Below are 16,353 nucleotides of genomic sequence, written 5' to 3' on the forward strand. Positions count from 1 at the left end.
ATCATGCTTCTTACTAAATAGTTTGGACTGCCTTTTTTCCAAAAAGGGGTCATTGGGGTATTTGTACTGTCCTGGCGTTTTCTTCAAGAAAAAAGATAGGCCATCGGTACATCAGGATCGGTCAGTCGATTTTTCAGATGTATATACCATAGTTTGTGTACTCAATAGCTTTCCTACAGACTAAAGTACTTTTGATTTGGGTTATTTTCACAAAAGAAAGTAGCAGAATACAGTTTGGCCTGAATGACCACAATTAAAATAAATCTGTGCTAAAATATATGTGGGCTGCTTTTGCTGATCCTTCCCAAAAATGCTAGTGGCCTGGCTTCCATGCTGATTCTAGAACATCAATTCATTGAGTCCCTGACTCGGTACCAGTAAGTTGATTTAGCAGTTCTGCCTTCATTTGTTGCATATTTGTTCTGAATTAGTGACCTAGAAGGTGTTGAAACCTGAGACAGCCAGGCAGTAAGCATTTTTATAAGATCAGCAGTGGCAGCTGACCTATTTTATTTCACTGCAGCTTTCTTTTAGTTTTCTCCATTTTAAAGAGATTGTAAACCCATACACACTTTTTTTTTTTTTTCGACCTGAAAGAGAAACCCTTAATGAGCTAGTGTGCACCGCATACTAGCTCATTATGAAATACTTACCTTAGGACGAGCCCCCGCTGTGGCGTCCGCTTACCTGTATGACGGGCGACATGTCCAGTCGCCCGTCTTCCGGGATCGCGGCATCCGGCCATCTGATTGGGCGGAGCCGCGGTGACGTCACTCCCGCGCAGGTGCACGGGAGCCGACAGTCACGGCACGGGTCTCTGAAGGAACGGCACCAGCGGCCGTTCCTTCAGAGCGCATGCGCCAGATATGTCACTGGCTGCATGTAAGGTAAATATCTCCTAAACGGTACATGTTTAGAAGATATATACAGTACCTATAGGTAAGCCTTATCATAGGCTTACCTATAGGTAAAAGTGTGAAAGGAGGGTTTACTTCCTCTTTAAGACTGTGATTATGTTTAGTAGAATGCTGGACATAAACAGAGACTGAGTGATATTGTGTTTGACTTTTTACTAAAATGTTGATTTTAAAAAGTAAATGCACAGCTTATTTTCCCTGATCTGTCATTTTTCCTTCAAACAGAATCTATCCCATCAAAGAGGTTCCCATGGAAACAGAAGCATTAACAGATTGGTTATATCAGCGTTTTGTTGAAAAAGAAGATCTATTGTCACACTTTTATGAAACAGGTATAGAGATGTTTGGCTTATTTATTTTATAATTAAAGGATTGATTACCTGAAACTAGGTCTGTTATGTCATATGAAAATATTCTTGTGTAATCCTTCATATCTTTAAAAAGCTGTATTAAACCGAAAAGCAAACCTTTATTATATTGCAGCTTACCAATTTAGAGGTCATGGCTGCATTTGTTTTATTTTTTTTTAAGCTTCCTTCTATTTTCAGCCAGTAAGTCTGTTTTTCAGCTCTCTTGCAGTTGTAGTGTTGAGAGTAACCATTTAGCACTGGCAGGGGTGCTGAAAGTTATCTCCTTTTATTTATGTAAAACCTTTATCCCAAAAGGGAAAAAAGTAACTGTTACTGATCAAACAGTATTAGCTGAATTTCAGCTTCAATTTGTTACTGTATTTAAATATGCTAGTACATCAAACACTTCCCTTCCCCCAGTCTGACAATGCTGCTTCTACAATTCTGCAAATCTGCCCCTATAATCATTCATCCAGAGGGGTGTCTGTATAATACAGGAGGTGTATCACGTGAAAACAGAGGGAAAATAAACTAAAGAAAGCTAATAGAGGCACCACATCTAATGATTGGTAAGCTGGAATATATTCTATTTTTTGTTTTGGGTTTAATACCACTTTAAGATTCTTTAAAATTCGAGTGCCCTTCTATGGCTTGCACTTTTTGTAAAACTTGATTTTCTAATAAAAAAAAGACAGAAATTGGAGTTACATAGCAACCTCTATGACAACACTTCATTGTTGTCATGGAGGATTCCTTGAAAAGGAATTACCAGGAAGTCTGATTCTGTATTCTATAACAGTTTTCATCATATACTTGTTTTTAATCAATTTGTAACTTTTATGTCTTGGGCCTTGTGCAGCGGGGCGTGTAGCCGCGGTGCATGAAATCCCTGGGTTTGATGCAGACAGAGGGCACAAGCAGACCGCCCAGCCCCACTGCTGACAGCCTGTAAAACTGAGACCTCGGAAATCTTAGAGGCTGGCCGGTGTACTGAGTGATCGTAACGTTTAGGACAGTATGCACCAACAGATGATTTCCCAGAATGAAATCTGCTTGCCTTAATTATACTGTACAAAACAAAGAGTTCTTTAAATCTGAACCATGATGGCGAGGGGATCCCTTGTGTGGCATTTCCAACCTTGATCAGTGCAGAAATTGTGGAGCAGAAGGGGTGCAGCCATCCTGTGATTGAGGCTGCTGAATAACCCAGTGAAGACTGATGGGGAGCCCTGAGCCACAAACTGGAGTAGAGCAGCAGCAGCTGGGGGTTTGGTGTGCGAGTTGGGGGGACCCCAAAGGGGAAGGGGCAAAGCCCTGGACTCCCCATATCTCAGGATACAGTCCCTTCCCAGAGGAAACACCACTAGGTGTAAATTTCCTGCTTCGCCAACTTCAGAAGGACATACAGTATCTCACAAAATTGAGTACACTCCTCACATTTTTGTAAATATTTTGTTCTATCTTTTCATGTGACAACACTGAAGAAAATGACACTTTGCTACAATGTAAAGTAGTGAGTGTACAGTTTGTATAACAGTGTAAATTTGCTGTCCCCTCAAAATAACTCTACACGCAGCCAATAATGTCTAAACCGCTGGCAACAAAAATGAGTACACCCCCTTAGTGAAAATGTCCAAATTGGGCCCAAAGTGTCCAATGTTTTGTGTGACCACCACTGTTTTCCAGCACTGCCTTAACCCTCTTGGGCATGGAGTTCACCAGAGCTTCACAAGTTGCCACTCCTCCATGACAACATCACAGAGCTGGTGGATGATGGAGACCTTGCGCTCCTCCACCTTCCGTTTAAGGAAGCCCCACAGATGCCCAATAGGGTTTAGGCCTGGAGACAAGCTTGGCCAGGTCATCACCTTTACCCCCAGCTTCTATAGCAAGGTAGTGGTCACCTTGAACGTGTTTGGGATCGTTAGCATGTTGGCCTACTGCCCTGCAGGATCATCATGCTCTGCTTCACTATGTCACAGTACATGTTGGCATTCATGGATCCCTCAATGAACTGTAGCTCCCCGGTGCCGGCAGCACTCATGCAGCCCCAGACCATGACACTCCCACCACCATGCTTGACTGTAGACAAGGCACACTTTTCCTTGTACTCCTCACCTGGTTTCCACCGCACACTCATACGTCTATTTCCGAAAGACAGCCCCTGGATATGACACGGAGCACGTGCACAACACCTCTTTGGTCGACCATGGCGAGGCCTGTTCTGAGTGGAATCTGTCCTGTTAAACCGCTGTTTGGTCTTGGCCACCGTGGTGCAGCTCAGTTTCAGGGCCTAGGCCATCTTTATGTAGAGCAACAATTCTTTTTTTTCAGATCCTCAGAGTTCTTTCCATGAGGTGCCATGCTAAACTTCCAGTGACCATTATGAGTGAGAGCGATAACACCAAATTTAACACACCTGCTTCCCATGCACACCTGGGACCTTGTAACACTGAGGAGTCACATGACACCGGGGAGGGAAAATGACTAATTTCTGCCCGATTTGGACATTTTCACTAAGGGGTGCACTCACTTTTGTTGCCATTGTTTTAGACATTAATGGCTGTGTGTTGAGTTATTTTGAGGGGACAGCAAATTTACTCGGTTATACAAGCTGTACACTCACAAAGTGTCATTTCTTCAGTGTTGTCACATGAAAAGATATAATAAAATATTTACAAAAATGTGAAGGGTGTACTAACTTTTGTCAGATACTGTACCTTCTCCTCCATGATGAGGGCTTTTAGGGACTAAAACTACCAGGACATGAATCACCACTGCCGTGGACCCATAGAGCACTGTAGCTAACTACACCCCATTAAACTGCTGTACCAAGAGTGTCAAATGTGGAGTCCAGTGTCAGAGGAAACATTACAGGCTGGTCTCGATTCTTCCATGTGATGGGATTCAGTTCCTTGGAGTGGCGATCAATTCAGGAAACTGTTCTCCTATCGAGGAGGGAGATGGAATGGCTCCATGTCCAGGACAAAAAAGTTTACAATTTTCCAATCAAAACTGTAATCATAGGTCAGAAATTGTCTCTCTGTAGAAAGGTCATCCATCACCTAAGAACACTAGCAGAAAACTGAGGATTGCTGGGACAGGAAACGGTTATATGGGCTGTCCCAACAACTCTGCCGTGTCCTCACCTGAAGGTGGCACCATATAAACGGTTAAAATTTAAAAGAGCCTGTGCTCTGTATTTAAAGAAATGGATTTTACAGAAAGTCGAAAATCCTTACTTTCCTGTGCTAGTTGTAACCTGTTGAATAGGGTGGGTACATATTCTATGAATAACTGCTGTAAGAAAACCAATTACAGGTCAACCAACATACAAAATTGTTTAGTCTTGAATAAATCTTTGATTCCTATAAAAGTTTGCTCTGGTGCCCTATTTATAGATTTGTAAAAGAGAAGTTATAAAAGCCAATCAAAATAATATATATTAAAATAATTTTCTATTTGCTCTGTTTAATGTTTTTGCACAAAGCTGCTCTAATCCTCCTCTTCTAGGGTCCGCCACTGGCTCTCCTGGCTCCACTTCTTCAGAGAGTGCCCTGAAAGAAAGCAGCTTTCTTTGGGGGCACTCACGTGGGCTCGCTCCCGAGCCGCCCTGTCTGTGTCTATTGGCGCAAACAAGGCAGATTGGCCCCGCCCCCTTTCCTTTGTCTCAAAATTTTATTGACAGCCATTGGCTCCTTCTGCTAGCAATCTGCCCAGTGAGAAGGGAGAATGCAGAGAGAGCCGCTGCCCTAGTGTACATCGCTGAATCAAGATCATTAAAACATAGAAAAATGATGGAGAGAAAGACTCAATTGGCCCATCGAGTGTTTTTTGTTTTTTTTTTTGATAGAAAAGTGAAGTGAGCCAGCAAGGCTTGTACGGTCCAAGCTGTGTTATCTCCGAGGTTGGGTGCACGCACTGTGACTGCTGCAGAAATGGAGGCGAACAGAGAAATTGGATGGCTGCACTGCCACAAACAATTCAATTAAAGCGGAGTTTTACTAAAATACGATAAAAATACCCCCGGGATAGTCAGGGCTAGTGCATTTCAGCAATGATAGCCTCTGAACTGTCCCCGGGTTCACTTACCTTTTAGAAGAAATACTTACCTTGAAAATGTCTTGTCCAGAGCTGCCATCTCAGGTGTGGCCTGCTGAAGCCGGATCGTCCTCTTCGGTGACGTCAGAATCCCAGAATGCCCTGCACCGGCCCCGCTCGTCACTTCCGGTACAAGCGCGTCATCCCTGCACAGCTTCTGGGCATGCCCAGAAGCTGTTTAGCATGGAATGACGCGCCTGCAGCGGAAGTGACGAGCAGGGCCGGTGCAGACACATTGACTCCTGGGAGCGATGACGTTCGGCTCCCAGGAGTCAATGCAAGCAGGAAGTCACGGCGCGGACCGCGGCCGCAGAGGGAGGAAGTGGAAGGAAGGGAAGTATATTTTCTTCAAAAACAAGATTTATAAAGCAAAAAAAAACCTGATTATCCAATTCTTTTTCAGGTTACTTGAAGCAAGCAGATGTCAAATTTTCTTTTTGAGGCTTGAACTCCACTTTAAGCTTTATTCAAACGATTAATAAAAGCGTAATATAAAAAGTTTACACACCCCTGTTGAAATGTCAGGTTTCTATGATGTAAAAAAATGAGACCAAGATAAATAAATTCAGAATGTTTTCCACCCTTTTTTGTGACCTATAAACTGTACAATTTAGTTGAACAACAAACTGAAATCTTTAAGGTGGAGGGAAGTAAAAATGAAAAACTAAAATATTATGGTTGCATAATTGTGCACATCCTTAAACTAATACTTTGTTGAAGCACCTTTTTACTTTATTACAGCACTCATTCTTTTTGGGTATTAGTCTATCAGCATGGCACATCTTTTCTTTGCAATATTTGCCCACACTTCTTTGCAAAAACACTCCAAATCTGTCAAATTGCGAGGGCATCTCCTGTGCACAGCCCTCAGATTTTCAATCAGATTCAGGTCTGGGCTCTGGCTGGGCCATTCCAAAACTTGAATCTTCTGGTGAATCCATTCCTTTGTTGATTTGGATGTATGCTTTGGGTCATTGTCATGCTGAAAGATGAAGTTCCTCTTCATGTTTAGCTTTCTAGCAGAAGACTGAAGGTTTTGTGCCCATATTGACTCGTATTTGCAACTGTTCATAATTCCCTCTACCTTGACTAAGGCCCCTGTTCAAGCTGAAGAAAAACAGCCCCAAAGCACGATGCTGCCTCCACCATGCTTCACTGTGGGTATGGTGTTCTTTTGGTGATGTGCAGTGTTGTTTTTGCTCCAAACATATCTTTTGGAATTATGGCCAAAAAGTTTACACTTGGTTTCATCGGACCAAAACACGTTTTCCCACATACTTTTGGGAGACTTCAGTTGTGTGCAAAAGTTAGCCAGGCTTGGATGTTTTTCTTGATAAGTAAAGGCTTCTGTCCTGCCACTCTACCCCATAGCCCAGACATATGAAGAATGCAGGAGATTGTTGTCACCTGTACCACACAGCCAGTACTTGCTAGATATTGCTGCAGCTCCTTTTAATGTTGCTGTAGGCCTCTTGGCAGCCTTTCTGACCAGCTTTCCTCTTGCCTTTTCATCAATTTTTGAGGGACATCCAGTTCTTGGTAATGTCACTGTTGTGCCATATTTCTCTTACGTCCTCCGACAGTCGCCGCCTCTTCATATTCGTCACATATGGGGTATTAGACTTTGCTCCGAAGGAGTAGCTAGGCAACAGAATATGTTAACAATAAAGCTTTAACATATCCCACCCTCAAGGGGTGGTCCCCTCAGTCAATACCCTCCTACTTCCTGCAACCATATCCCAGTTTTAATGTCTAGCTTGTCAGGAGTGGCTGGCTCTCTCTGTGCTGGGACTTTTTGTCCCAGACTTTCTTCTTTTTGATATTTTGTTTGAGTTTTCTCTCTACCTTTACTTAGCTGTTATTTTTGTCAGCATTAGTTAGTTCTTCGGACGAAGAGGATCATGCGGACTGGGTCTCGGGCTGATCCCCCTGGTCGCAGGTCGTGGGTCAGTGGCTTCCCAGTCTGCCATCGAGCGTTCAGCCAGGTAACGCTCCTGGCACAGTGAACGACCCATCCCTGTTCGGTGCAGGGATGATTGGTGAGGTGGCTACCTCACCGGACGCTGTGCGGTTTCTGAACCGCCATTGTGTGCGTCTTGAATTGCGACTCTCCCTGCCTCATGTGCAGCGGCTTGTTCGCCTGTGCGGGTTCCCCACGCCATGTGAGGTAAGTGTATCTATGTGGGGACCTGTCTGTCTGGGGGGGGTCTCAGTCTGGGACTGTGTAACCTGCCTTTAATCACACTGCTTGTCTCCCTATCTCTCGGCTGCATGCTGTGGGCTGCAAGGGGGGGGGGAGCTGTATGACACTGAGTATGTCAGGCTGGGCAGTGTGAGGAGCTGTGTGCTGTGGGGCATGTTTTTAATGGCATGTTGGGGCATATACAGCGATCGCTGCGGCGATCTAACATGTATCCATATAATGGGATAATATTGTGTGTGATTTTATGCACTGTGGAGCGGCGATTTCGGCGCCAAACGACGCCATTTTACCGGCGCCCGCTCCGGCCGCATGGTTTACATGCACGGCGGCCATTTTCTTGTAGCCTCCATAGGCTTACATAGAGCGCCCTGGCAGCATCACTTCCTCTTTCCTGGAAGCACCGATCGAGGCAGCAGCAGCAGCGGAGTCTCCTCAGGTTTTATCCTTCTATTCCTGTGTTCCATTGCCTGTATTCAGTCTGTATATTCCCTGTGGGGGTCTCATTGTGCCTGAGTGTGGTGCGGTGGGCTGCGCTTGCCGCGCTTGCTGTAAGGGAGCAGTTAACCCTTGGTTGTCTGGCATACAGGGGCAATGGATTCTCAGGAGGGCAAGTTTCCCACAGTATTGGTGGAAAGCCAGGGGACCGCTGTTTCCCCCCCAGGGGGGGATTTAGCCACTATTGTGGCTGGCCTTGCTGCACAGGTGCAAATGCTGGTGGCTGCTCAATCTACTAAACGGCCCAGAGTTGCTCTGTCCTCTGATTCTGAGGGTGAAGGTGATGGGGCTGTTCTGGCGGGGACCCCCCTATCGGGGTCCCGCTCCTCTCTTGATCTAGTGGGGTCTGAGGTAGAGGCTGAAGTTGAGGGGGTTGATAATTCTCCCCCTGGCTCGCCTGAAGAGCTTGCAATCATGGATGAGTTGATTGCTTCCATTAAGCAGACGCTACGTTTGCAGGACGAGGTGTGTCCCCCAGCTGCCTTGGCGGCTTATGGGACGCAGAGAAAACGCAGGACGCCGCAGGTTTTTCCCTGCAATGCTGATTTTCAGCGCGCTGTTAAGGACCAATGGCGCGATTTACGCAAGCCTTTTGCGGTACCAAGTAAATTTAAGCTGCGTTATCCTTTCTCGCCTGCCACTGATGAACGGTGGTGTGTGCCTCCGCCAGTGGATCATGCTATTGCGGTTTTGAACAAAGCCACTGCGATCCCTACAGAGGGATCCCCTGTTTTCCGTGATGCCACGGATAGGAGACTGGAGTCTCTTGCCCGTCATACTTATTCTGTTACGGGTTCTATGCTTAAGGCTCTGTTTGCTTCTCTCATGGCGGCCCAGGCGATCGCAAGTTGGACGCAGATGCTTAGGCGCGTCCTAGTGGCCGATTCGGCCTCGGCGGCGACCCTGGATATGGTGGATCAGATCCACCAGGGTGTCATGTATCTGTGTGATGCGGACCTGGACCTGATTCCGTTGGCCGCGCGTGTGCACAGCGTGGCGGTGTTGTCTCGCCGCCTGGTTTGGTTGAAATGTTGGTCGGTGGACCAATCTTCACGTAAAACCTTAGCCAATCTGCCTTATGATGGGTCTCGCCTTTTTGGGGAGTCCCTGGATGTGTTGATTAAGGGGATTACCGGGGGTAAGAGCACTCTCTTGCCCCATTTCCCCAAGGCTAAGGGGGCTTCTGGGAAGAAGCATGCTCATTTTCGGCCCCCTCAGGGGTCCTTTCGTGCCTTTCGGCCGCACTACAAGGGCAAACCGTTCAAGGGCCAAGGCTCTCAGAAGAAGCCCTGGTCTGGGAAACAGAAGTCCGGTCAATCCGGACCTGCGGCCCATAACAGTTCGGCCTGAAGGGGCGCCCTCACCCAGTTTTGGGGTGGGGGGACGCTTGCTCGGTTTTCTTCAGCCCTGGTTGGCCCGTGTGAGGGACAGATGGGTTCTGGAAATCGTTCGATCTGGTTACAAGATCGAGTTTCTCTCTCGGCCGGAGAGCAGATTTTTTCCCTCAAATCTTCAACTGTCTCCAGAGCGCCTGCGGGATCTGCACCTGGCGGTGCGGGACCTGAGGGCTCAGGGAGTGGTGGTTCCGGTGCCTCATCGGGACAGATTTCGGGGGTTTTATTCCAATCTGTTCACCGTGCCCAGGAAGGAGGGCAAGGTTCGTCCGATTCTGGACTTGAAAGCTCTGAACCGCTCTGTGCGAGTGCGCAAGTTCCGCATGGAATCCCTACGCTCGGTGGTGGCTGCCCTGGTTCCGGGGGAATTCATGGCCTCCATCGATTTGAAGGATGCGTACCTTCACATCCCCATATTCGAGGGTCATCAGAAGTACCTTCGATTTGCCATTGCGGAGGATCACTACCAGTTTGTGGCGTTGCCCTTTGGGCTCGCCTCGGCTCCGCGGGTCTTCACCAAGGTGCTTGCACCGGTTCTGGCATTATTGAGAGCCCAGGGCATTTCTGTCCTGGGGTATCTGGACGACATTCTGGTTCGGTCTGCGACCAGACAGGGTCTGGAGAAGGACCTGTCTGTCACAATGCAAACTCTGCAGGAGTTCAGTTGGACGATAAATGTTCCAAAGTCGACACTGAGTCCGTCGGTTCGTCTCCCCTATCTGGGAATGATACTGGACTCGGTGCAGGCGAAGGTCTTCCTGCCGGAAGACAAACTCAGGACTCTTCAGGAGGAAGTCAGGTCCCTCAGGGACGTTCCACACTCGTCTCTGCGGACGGGTATGAGATGTCTGGGATTGATGGTCTCGGCCTTCGAGGCGATTCCTTTCGCGCAGTTTCACACGCGGGGTCTCCAAGCGGAGATCCTGTCCAGGTGGGACGGGCGACCTCAATCTCTGGATCTTCAGATCTCGTTGAGTCATCGCACCAGGGAAAACCTTCTGTGGTGGCTCCAGTCCCCGTTGGTGTCCGGGGGCAAGTCGTTTCGTCCGATCTCGTGGACGATAATCACCACGGATGCCAGCCTGTCGGGCTGGGGTGGTGTTCTGGGCGTTCTGTCCGCCCAGGGGACCTGGTCGGAGGGGGAGTCTTCCCTTCCGATCAACATTCTGGAATTGCGTGCGATAAGGCTCTGTCTTCATCGCTGGACGGACCGGCTGCAGGGCTGCCCGGTTCGGGTGCAGACGGACAATGCCACGGCGGTGGCCTACATCAACCACCAAGGGGGCACCAGGAGTGCCCGAGCGGCTCGAGAAGTGGCCGACATTCTGTCTTGGGCCGAGACTCATGTCCCGGCGATAACGGCGGTTCACATTCCGGGAGTGGAGAACTGGCAGGCGGACTATCTGAGTCGCCAGACCCTGGATCAGGGGGAATGGTCTCTCCACCCGGCTGTCTTCCAGATGTTGTGCGCGAAGTGGGGTCTTCCAGATGTGGACCTGTTCGCGTCTCGCCTCAACTACAAGGTGAAGAGGTTCGTGGCAAGGACGCGCGACCCTCGGGCAGACGCGTCGGACGCGTTAGTGGCCCCGTGGCATCAGTACAGGCTGATGTACGCGTTTCCACCGATTCAGTTGCTGTCCAGGTTCCTTCGCAGGTTGCACTCGGAACGCAGCACGGTGATTCTTGTGGCACCGGACTGGCCTCGCCGGTCCTGGTACGCAGACCTCGTGAATCTGGCGGTCGACGCTCCTTGGCGTCTGCCTCTTCGAGACGATCTACTGTCTCAAGGACCGATTTACCATCCTGCTTTACAGTCGCTGGCTTTGACGGCCTGGCTGTTGAGACCGAGGTCCTGAAGGAGAAGGGTCTCTCTCCAGAGGTCGTTCATACTTTGATCAACGCGAGGAAGTCTTCCTCGGGGAAGGTTTATTACCGTACTTGGAAGGCCTATTTTGCCTGGTGTGAGTCCAGGGGGTTTTCACCCCGCACGTACTCGGTTTCCCGTGTGCTGTCTTTCCTTCAGACGGGTGTCGATCAGCGTTTGGCGCTGGCTACGATTAAGGGTCAGGTGTCGGCGCTGGCCGTTCTGTTTCCACGTCCCGTGGCTTCCAACTCCTTGGTTGGCACTTTTATTCAGGGTGTGCGGCATCTGGTTCCTCCTAGGAGGGATCCTTTGCCCCCTTGGGACTTGATTCTAGTTCTATCTGTGTTACAACGTGCTCCTTTTGAACAGATCAGGGAGATCTCGTTGTCTATGTTGTCCAAAAAGGTCGCCTTTTTGGTGGCGATCACTTCGGCTCGCAGAGTGTCGGAACTGGCGGCTTTGTCCTGCAAGTCTCCGTACCTGGTTGTTCATTTGGATAAGGTGGTCTTGCGACCTAATCCTTCTTTTCTACCGAAACGAGTTTCGGAATTCCATCTTAACGAGGATATTGTTTTGCCTTCGTTGTGCACGAAGCCTAAACATCCGAAGGAGGTGAGATTGCACTCTCTGGATGTTGTTCGGGCGATAAGGGTTTACCTTAAATCGACTGAGTCTTTTCGTAAGACTGACTCCTTGTTTGTTCTTCCAGAGGGTCCTCGGAAGGGCATGGCGGCTTCCGCCTCTACCATTGCCAAATGGATCAGGCAGACCATTGAACAGGCCTATGCCTTGCAGGGGAAGGTTCCCCCTGTGCCTGTGCAGGCGCACTCTACTAGATCACTGAGTACGTCTTGGGCCTGCCGTCATGGGGCTTCTGTGGCCCAGGTGTGTAAGGCGGCGACTTGGTCGACCGTACACACTTTCACAAAATTCTACAAAGTAGATGTTCAGGCATCGGCGGATGCTTCCTTTGGCCGCAAGGTTCTTAGTGCGGCTGTTCCATAGGGTCCCTTGTTGGGGACTCCTGGCTGTTGGGATAGTTTTTTTGTATCCCCTGGTTTTTTTGTCTTTTCCTGGGTTGTTGCTCCTGTTGAGCACTTATTTTTGCTGTTGCCCAGCTGGTTTCCTTCCTTTGGTAAGGTTCCTTTCTTTGATGTGGAGACTGCGTTGCCTTTCGGCGCGGATGCGTTTCCCACCCCTCATGTTTGCACTGCTTTGGGACGTCCCCATATGTGACGAATATGAAGAGGCGGCGACTGTCGGAGGACGTAAGAGAAAACGGAATTTTTGTAAAATCTTACCTGTAAAATTCCTTTCTCTGAGTCCTCCGACAGTCGCCGCCCCCGCCCCTCTTTTGGGGTTTGAATGTATACTCTACTGCTATTCCACTAAAACTGAGATATGGTTGCAGGAAGTAGGAGGGTATTGACTGAGGGGACCACCCCTTGAGGGTGGGATATGTTAAAGCTTTATTGTTAACATATTCTGTTGCCTAGCTACTCCTTCGGAGCAAAGTCTAATACCCCATATGTGACGAATATGAAGAGGCGGCGACTGTCGGAGGACTCAGAGAAAGGAATTTTACAGGTAAGATTTTACAAAAATTCTGTTTTTCCCCACTTGATGATGACTGTCTTCACTGTGTTTCATGGTGTATCTAATGTCCTGGAAATTCTTTTGTACCCTTCTCCTGACTGATACCTTCTAACAATGAGATCCCTCTGATGCTTTGGCTGTCTGTGGACCATGGCTTTTGCTGTAGGATGCGACTATGAAAATGTCAGGAAAGACCTACTAGAACAGTTGAACTTTATTTGGGGTTAATCAGAGACCCTTTAAATGATGGCCGGTTTGTACCGACTCCTATTTAACATGAGTTTGAATCACATTGCTCACATATTCAACCATATTTTACTTTTTTTTTTTACTACTCTCCCCCCCCCCATTTATAAGTCACATTAAAGGTGGAAGCAGTTCTGAATGGATTTATCTTTGCCTAATTTTTCTACATCACAGAAACCTGACATTTTAATAGGGGTGTGTAGACTTTTTATATCCACTGTGGGTGGATGAGCACACAGCATAAAACCATCTGTATGCTCATCTAACTATTTTATTGATCTTTTACATCATCTGTAGCGGTGCAGCCATCCAATTTCTTTGTCGGTCTCCATTTTATTGTAATACGTTTTTGTTTGTTTTTTTTTTGTCTTTTTTTGTTTATTTGCTTCTGACAGGGCTTTGAGATCAAGCTCAGGTAAGTCTAAGGGGGGGGGGGGGGTGCACAGAAGGTGATCTTTTTTTTTTTTTTTTTTTTTTTTTTTTTTACACCTTTGTGCATAGAATGCACATAGTTAAAAAAAAAACCTTCATCATTTACAACCACTTTAAGTGCAACTTGTATACATTTGACAAGTTTGCCTTCATATTAGCTTCTTGTAACACCCTGTACAGCAGCACATAGGGCCAAGCAGGAGTCCTGTATGCTTTTATACTGACAAGGAACATTCCAACAGGAGGAGAGAGCAAAGAGGTGAGCTATCGATGTTGCTTAACTGCAATAGAGAAATTATGGATCACTAAGCTGGCTTTTATTTTTGACTGGACTGGTTGGTCAGAGACCCAAACCCTTGGGGGGGGGGGGGGGGGGGCAGGGTCTTAAATACATGCATTTCAATTCAAAAGCTTCAGTAATCATGCAAGCTTTATGCTCATTGATATTATATACTTTCCCATTTGTCAGCCATTTTAGGCTAAAGGTGATTTACCAGACTCTGGCTACATTATCCTTCAGTTTTGTTTCTCCTTTCTTCCAGGTGCTTTTCCTCCCCTGCAAGGACAAAAGAAAGCCGTGTCAAGGGAAATGACCCTAAGCAATGTCTGGCTCCTCCTTGTACAGTCGTTCGCCTTTTTGTCAGGGTACATGTGGTACTGCATTCTTCGCTATTTTTATCATTGCCTATTTTAAAAAGCTCAGTGGGACCTGAGGACTCAGACGTAGGAAATTGCAAGCTCTAACAATAGAGCACCATGTTATCTGTGTGAATGTGAAAACACCACAGTCAACAAAATCGCTGACTTATATATATATTTTTTTTTTTTTTATATTACCTATTTTTTTTTTTTTTGCATTTTAAGCCCGGACTGGGGCAGTTTTAAACTGGCGTGATAGTACGGCTCAATGTGGATGACCTGCTAACATGTCTTCAGCAAGTGGGCAGAAGTCTTTCTGAATCTGTTTAACTAATGAAGGTGAGGCCTGAAACTGTTGACTCATTTAACAAGGGCAGTGAAAACCTACAGAAAGAAGAAAGTTCAGTGGGTTGGCTTCTTTAAGTCGTAGCAACGAGCGCCAAGTTGCCGATCCCTAAGCAATTTGGGTGCATACCCAAGGCACTGCCCAACAATACAAGACTATGAAATGCATTGCGCATTGGCTAAAACGCCTAAGGTAGGCGTTGGGATAAAAAAAGATCTGGTGAAATTACGTAGAATAGGTGTCCGTGCTCCTGTCCTGTTCTCTCTCTGTCCATCTTGGCATCACAGAATCGTGCCCAACTTGGCGAAGATTAACGGTCGTTTTATGTTTACCGCAATGCACCTGGTTTACTTGTCTTATCCCTGTTGAGGAGCAGTGTCTATCTACCTTAGATTTCATTTTTTCTGTGTTAAAATGCACCATTTCATATGTGAATTTTATATCAATAGTGTGTTTTTTTTTTTTTCCTTTTTAATTGCACTTTTTTCCAACGTAGTAACATTTCTGTGGACTGTTAAGTGCTAATACTGCTAGAACCCACATCTGATGATGTCCCTCAACTGCCCTGTCTCATTGCGTTAGTGTCATTCTGTTGTTTTGGCTGCATACATGTGACAAGCAGGGGACGAGGTTGGGAAGTTATTGTTTTCCTAATTCAGGGCTTGACTCGCGTCCTTTATTGTTTCTCTCGATCTTTTCAAATCGGTTGCAAGGCCCTTGGCCTATGTGTCATCTTGATTTTTAGCTCAGTTGAGCGCTTCTCATTTGGGGCATTGCAAAGTCCAAATTCTTAGCACAAATTGCCTGATGTTCTTTTGTCTTCAGAAGAACAGCTGAAGGAATACCACTAAAAGTTGCTTTGATATGTATTCCACATTCTCAAAACCTCCAGTGGTGGACATACAAAATGGCCACCAAATGTAATTACCTACTGCCTTGGGAGGCTGTAAGTATGCACCTACTTGGGCAGTAATGAAGGGAAAAATTATAATCGGTTAATATGTTTTTGTTAAGATTGGTTCACCACTGTAACATTTTGTTTGTCCTGAAAAAATATAATTTTGTAGATAGTCTCTGCACATTTTTCATTTGATAAAATACATTATATGGCCAAACGTTGGTGGATACCTGAATGTCACACCTATGTTTTTGTTGGACATCCCATTTTACAACTATGGGCATTAATATAAAGATGGGCACCCCTCTACGGCTAGAACATCCTTACGTCAGCTCGTTCAGCCAAAATAACATGTGGCAGGTTAGGATCTGACCTTTCATGTTGGAAAAGAACCTGCAGATAGCATTCCAGTTCATCCCAAAGATGTGTATTAAGGTTGAGGTCAGGACTCTGCTTGGGCCACCTGTGTTCCTCCACACTAAACTCCTCAAACCATGTCCTTATGGATCTGGCATTTTTCACAGGTGTGCTGAAAGAGAAAAGGGACTTTATTAAACTGTTGCCAAAAAGCTGGAAGGACACAATTGTCAAAAATTCTATGGAATGATGTAGTGTTGACAGTGCCCTTTACTGGAAGCGCTTGAACTCAAAATTTTACATGCTTGTTTACATACTTTTGGCCATATAGTGGATTTTAGGTCTGCTAGCCATTGAGATGCAGTGCTCCTCCATGTGTGGAGTAGAGGGTTGGAGTGTCCAGTTATTGATAAACTTGTGTAAAACCAAAACCTAAAATGTTGATTTGTGTTTTTTGCATGTATTGGAGAAGGGTTAGAACCTGTGCCAGTTCTTTATAGCTGTCTTTTCAGTCT

General features: G+C 46.6%; 1 protein-coding gene across 1 annotated transcript in view; it reads left to right on the forward strand.

Moving 5' to 3' along the window:
* Positions 1-14,891, forward strand: part of LPGAT1 (lysophosphatidylglycerol acyltransferase 1) — a 267,682-nt gene extending 252,791 nt beyond the window's left edge. The window contains exons 7-8 of the mRNA XM_082252478.1: positions 1,143-1,249; positions 14,141-14,891. Coding sequence (XP_082108604.1) covers positions 1,143-1,249; positions 14,141-14,292 — 259 coding nt within the window. The 3' untranslated portion in view covers positions 14,293-14,891. The remainder of the gene's footprint in view (positions 1-1,142; positions 1,250-14,140) is intronic.
* Positions 14,892-16,353: the final 1,462 nt, after the last annotated feature.

Source organism: Pelophylax lessonae (assembly GCF_965119305.1).
Source record: "Pelophylax lessonae genome assembly, chromosome: 3".
NCBI lineage: Eukaryota > Metazoa > Chordata > Amphibia > Anura > Ranidae > Pelophylax > Pelophylax lessonae.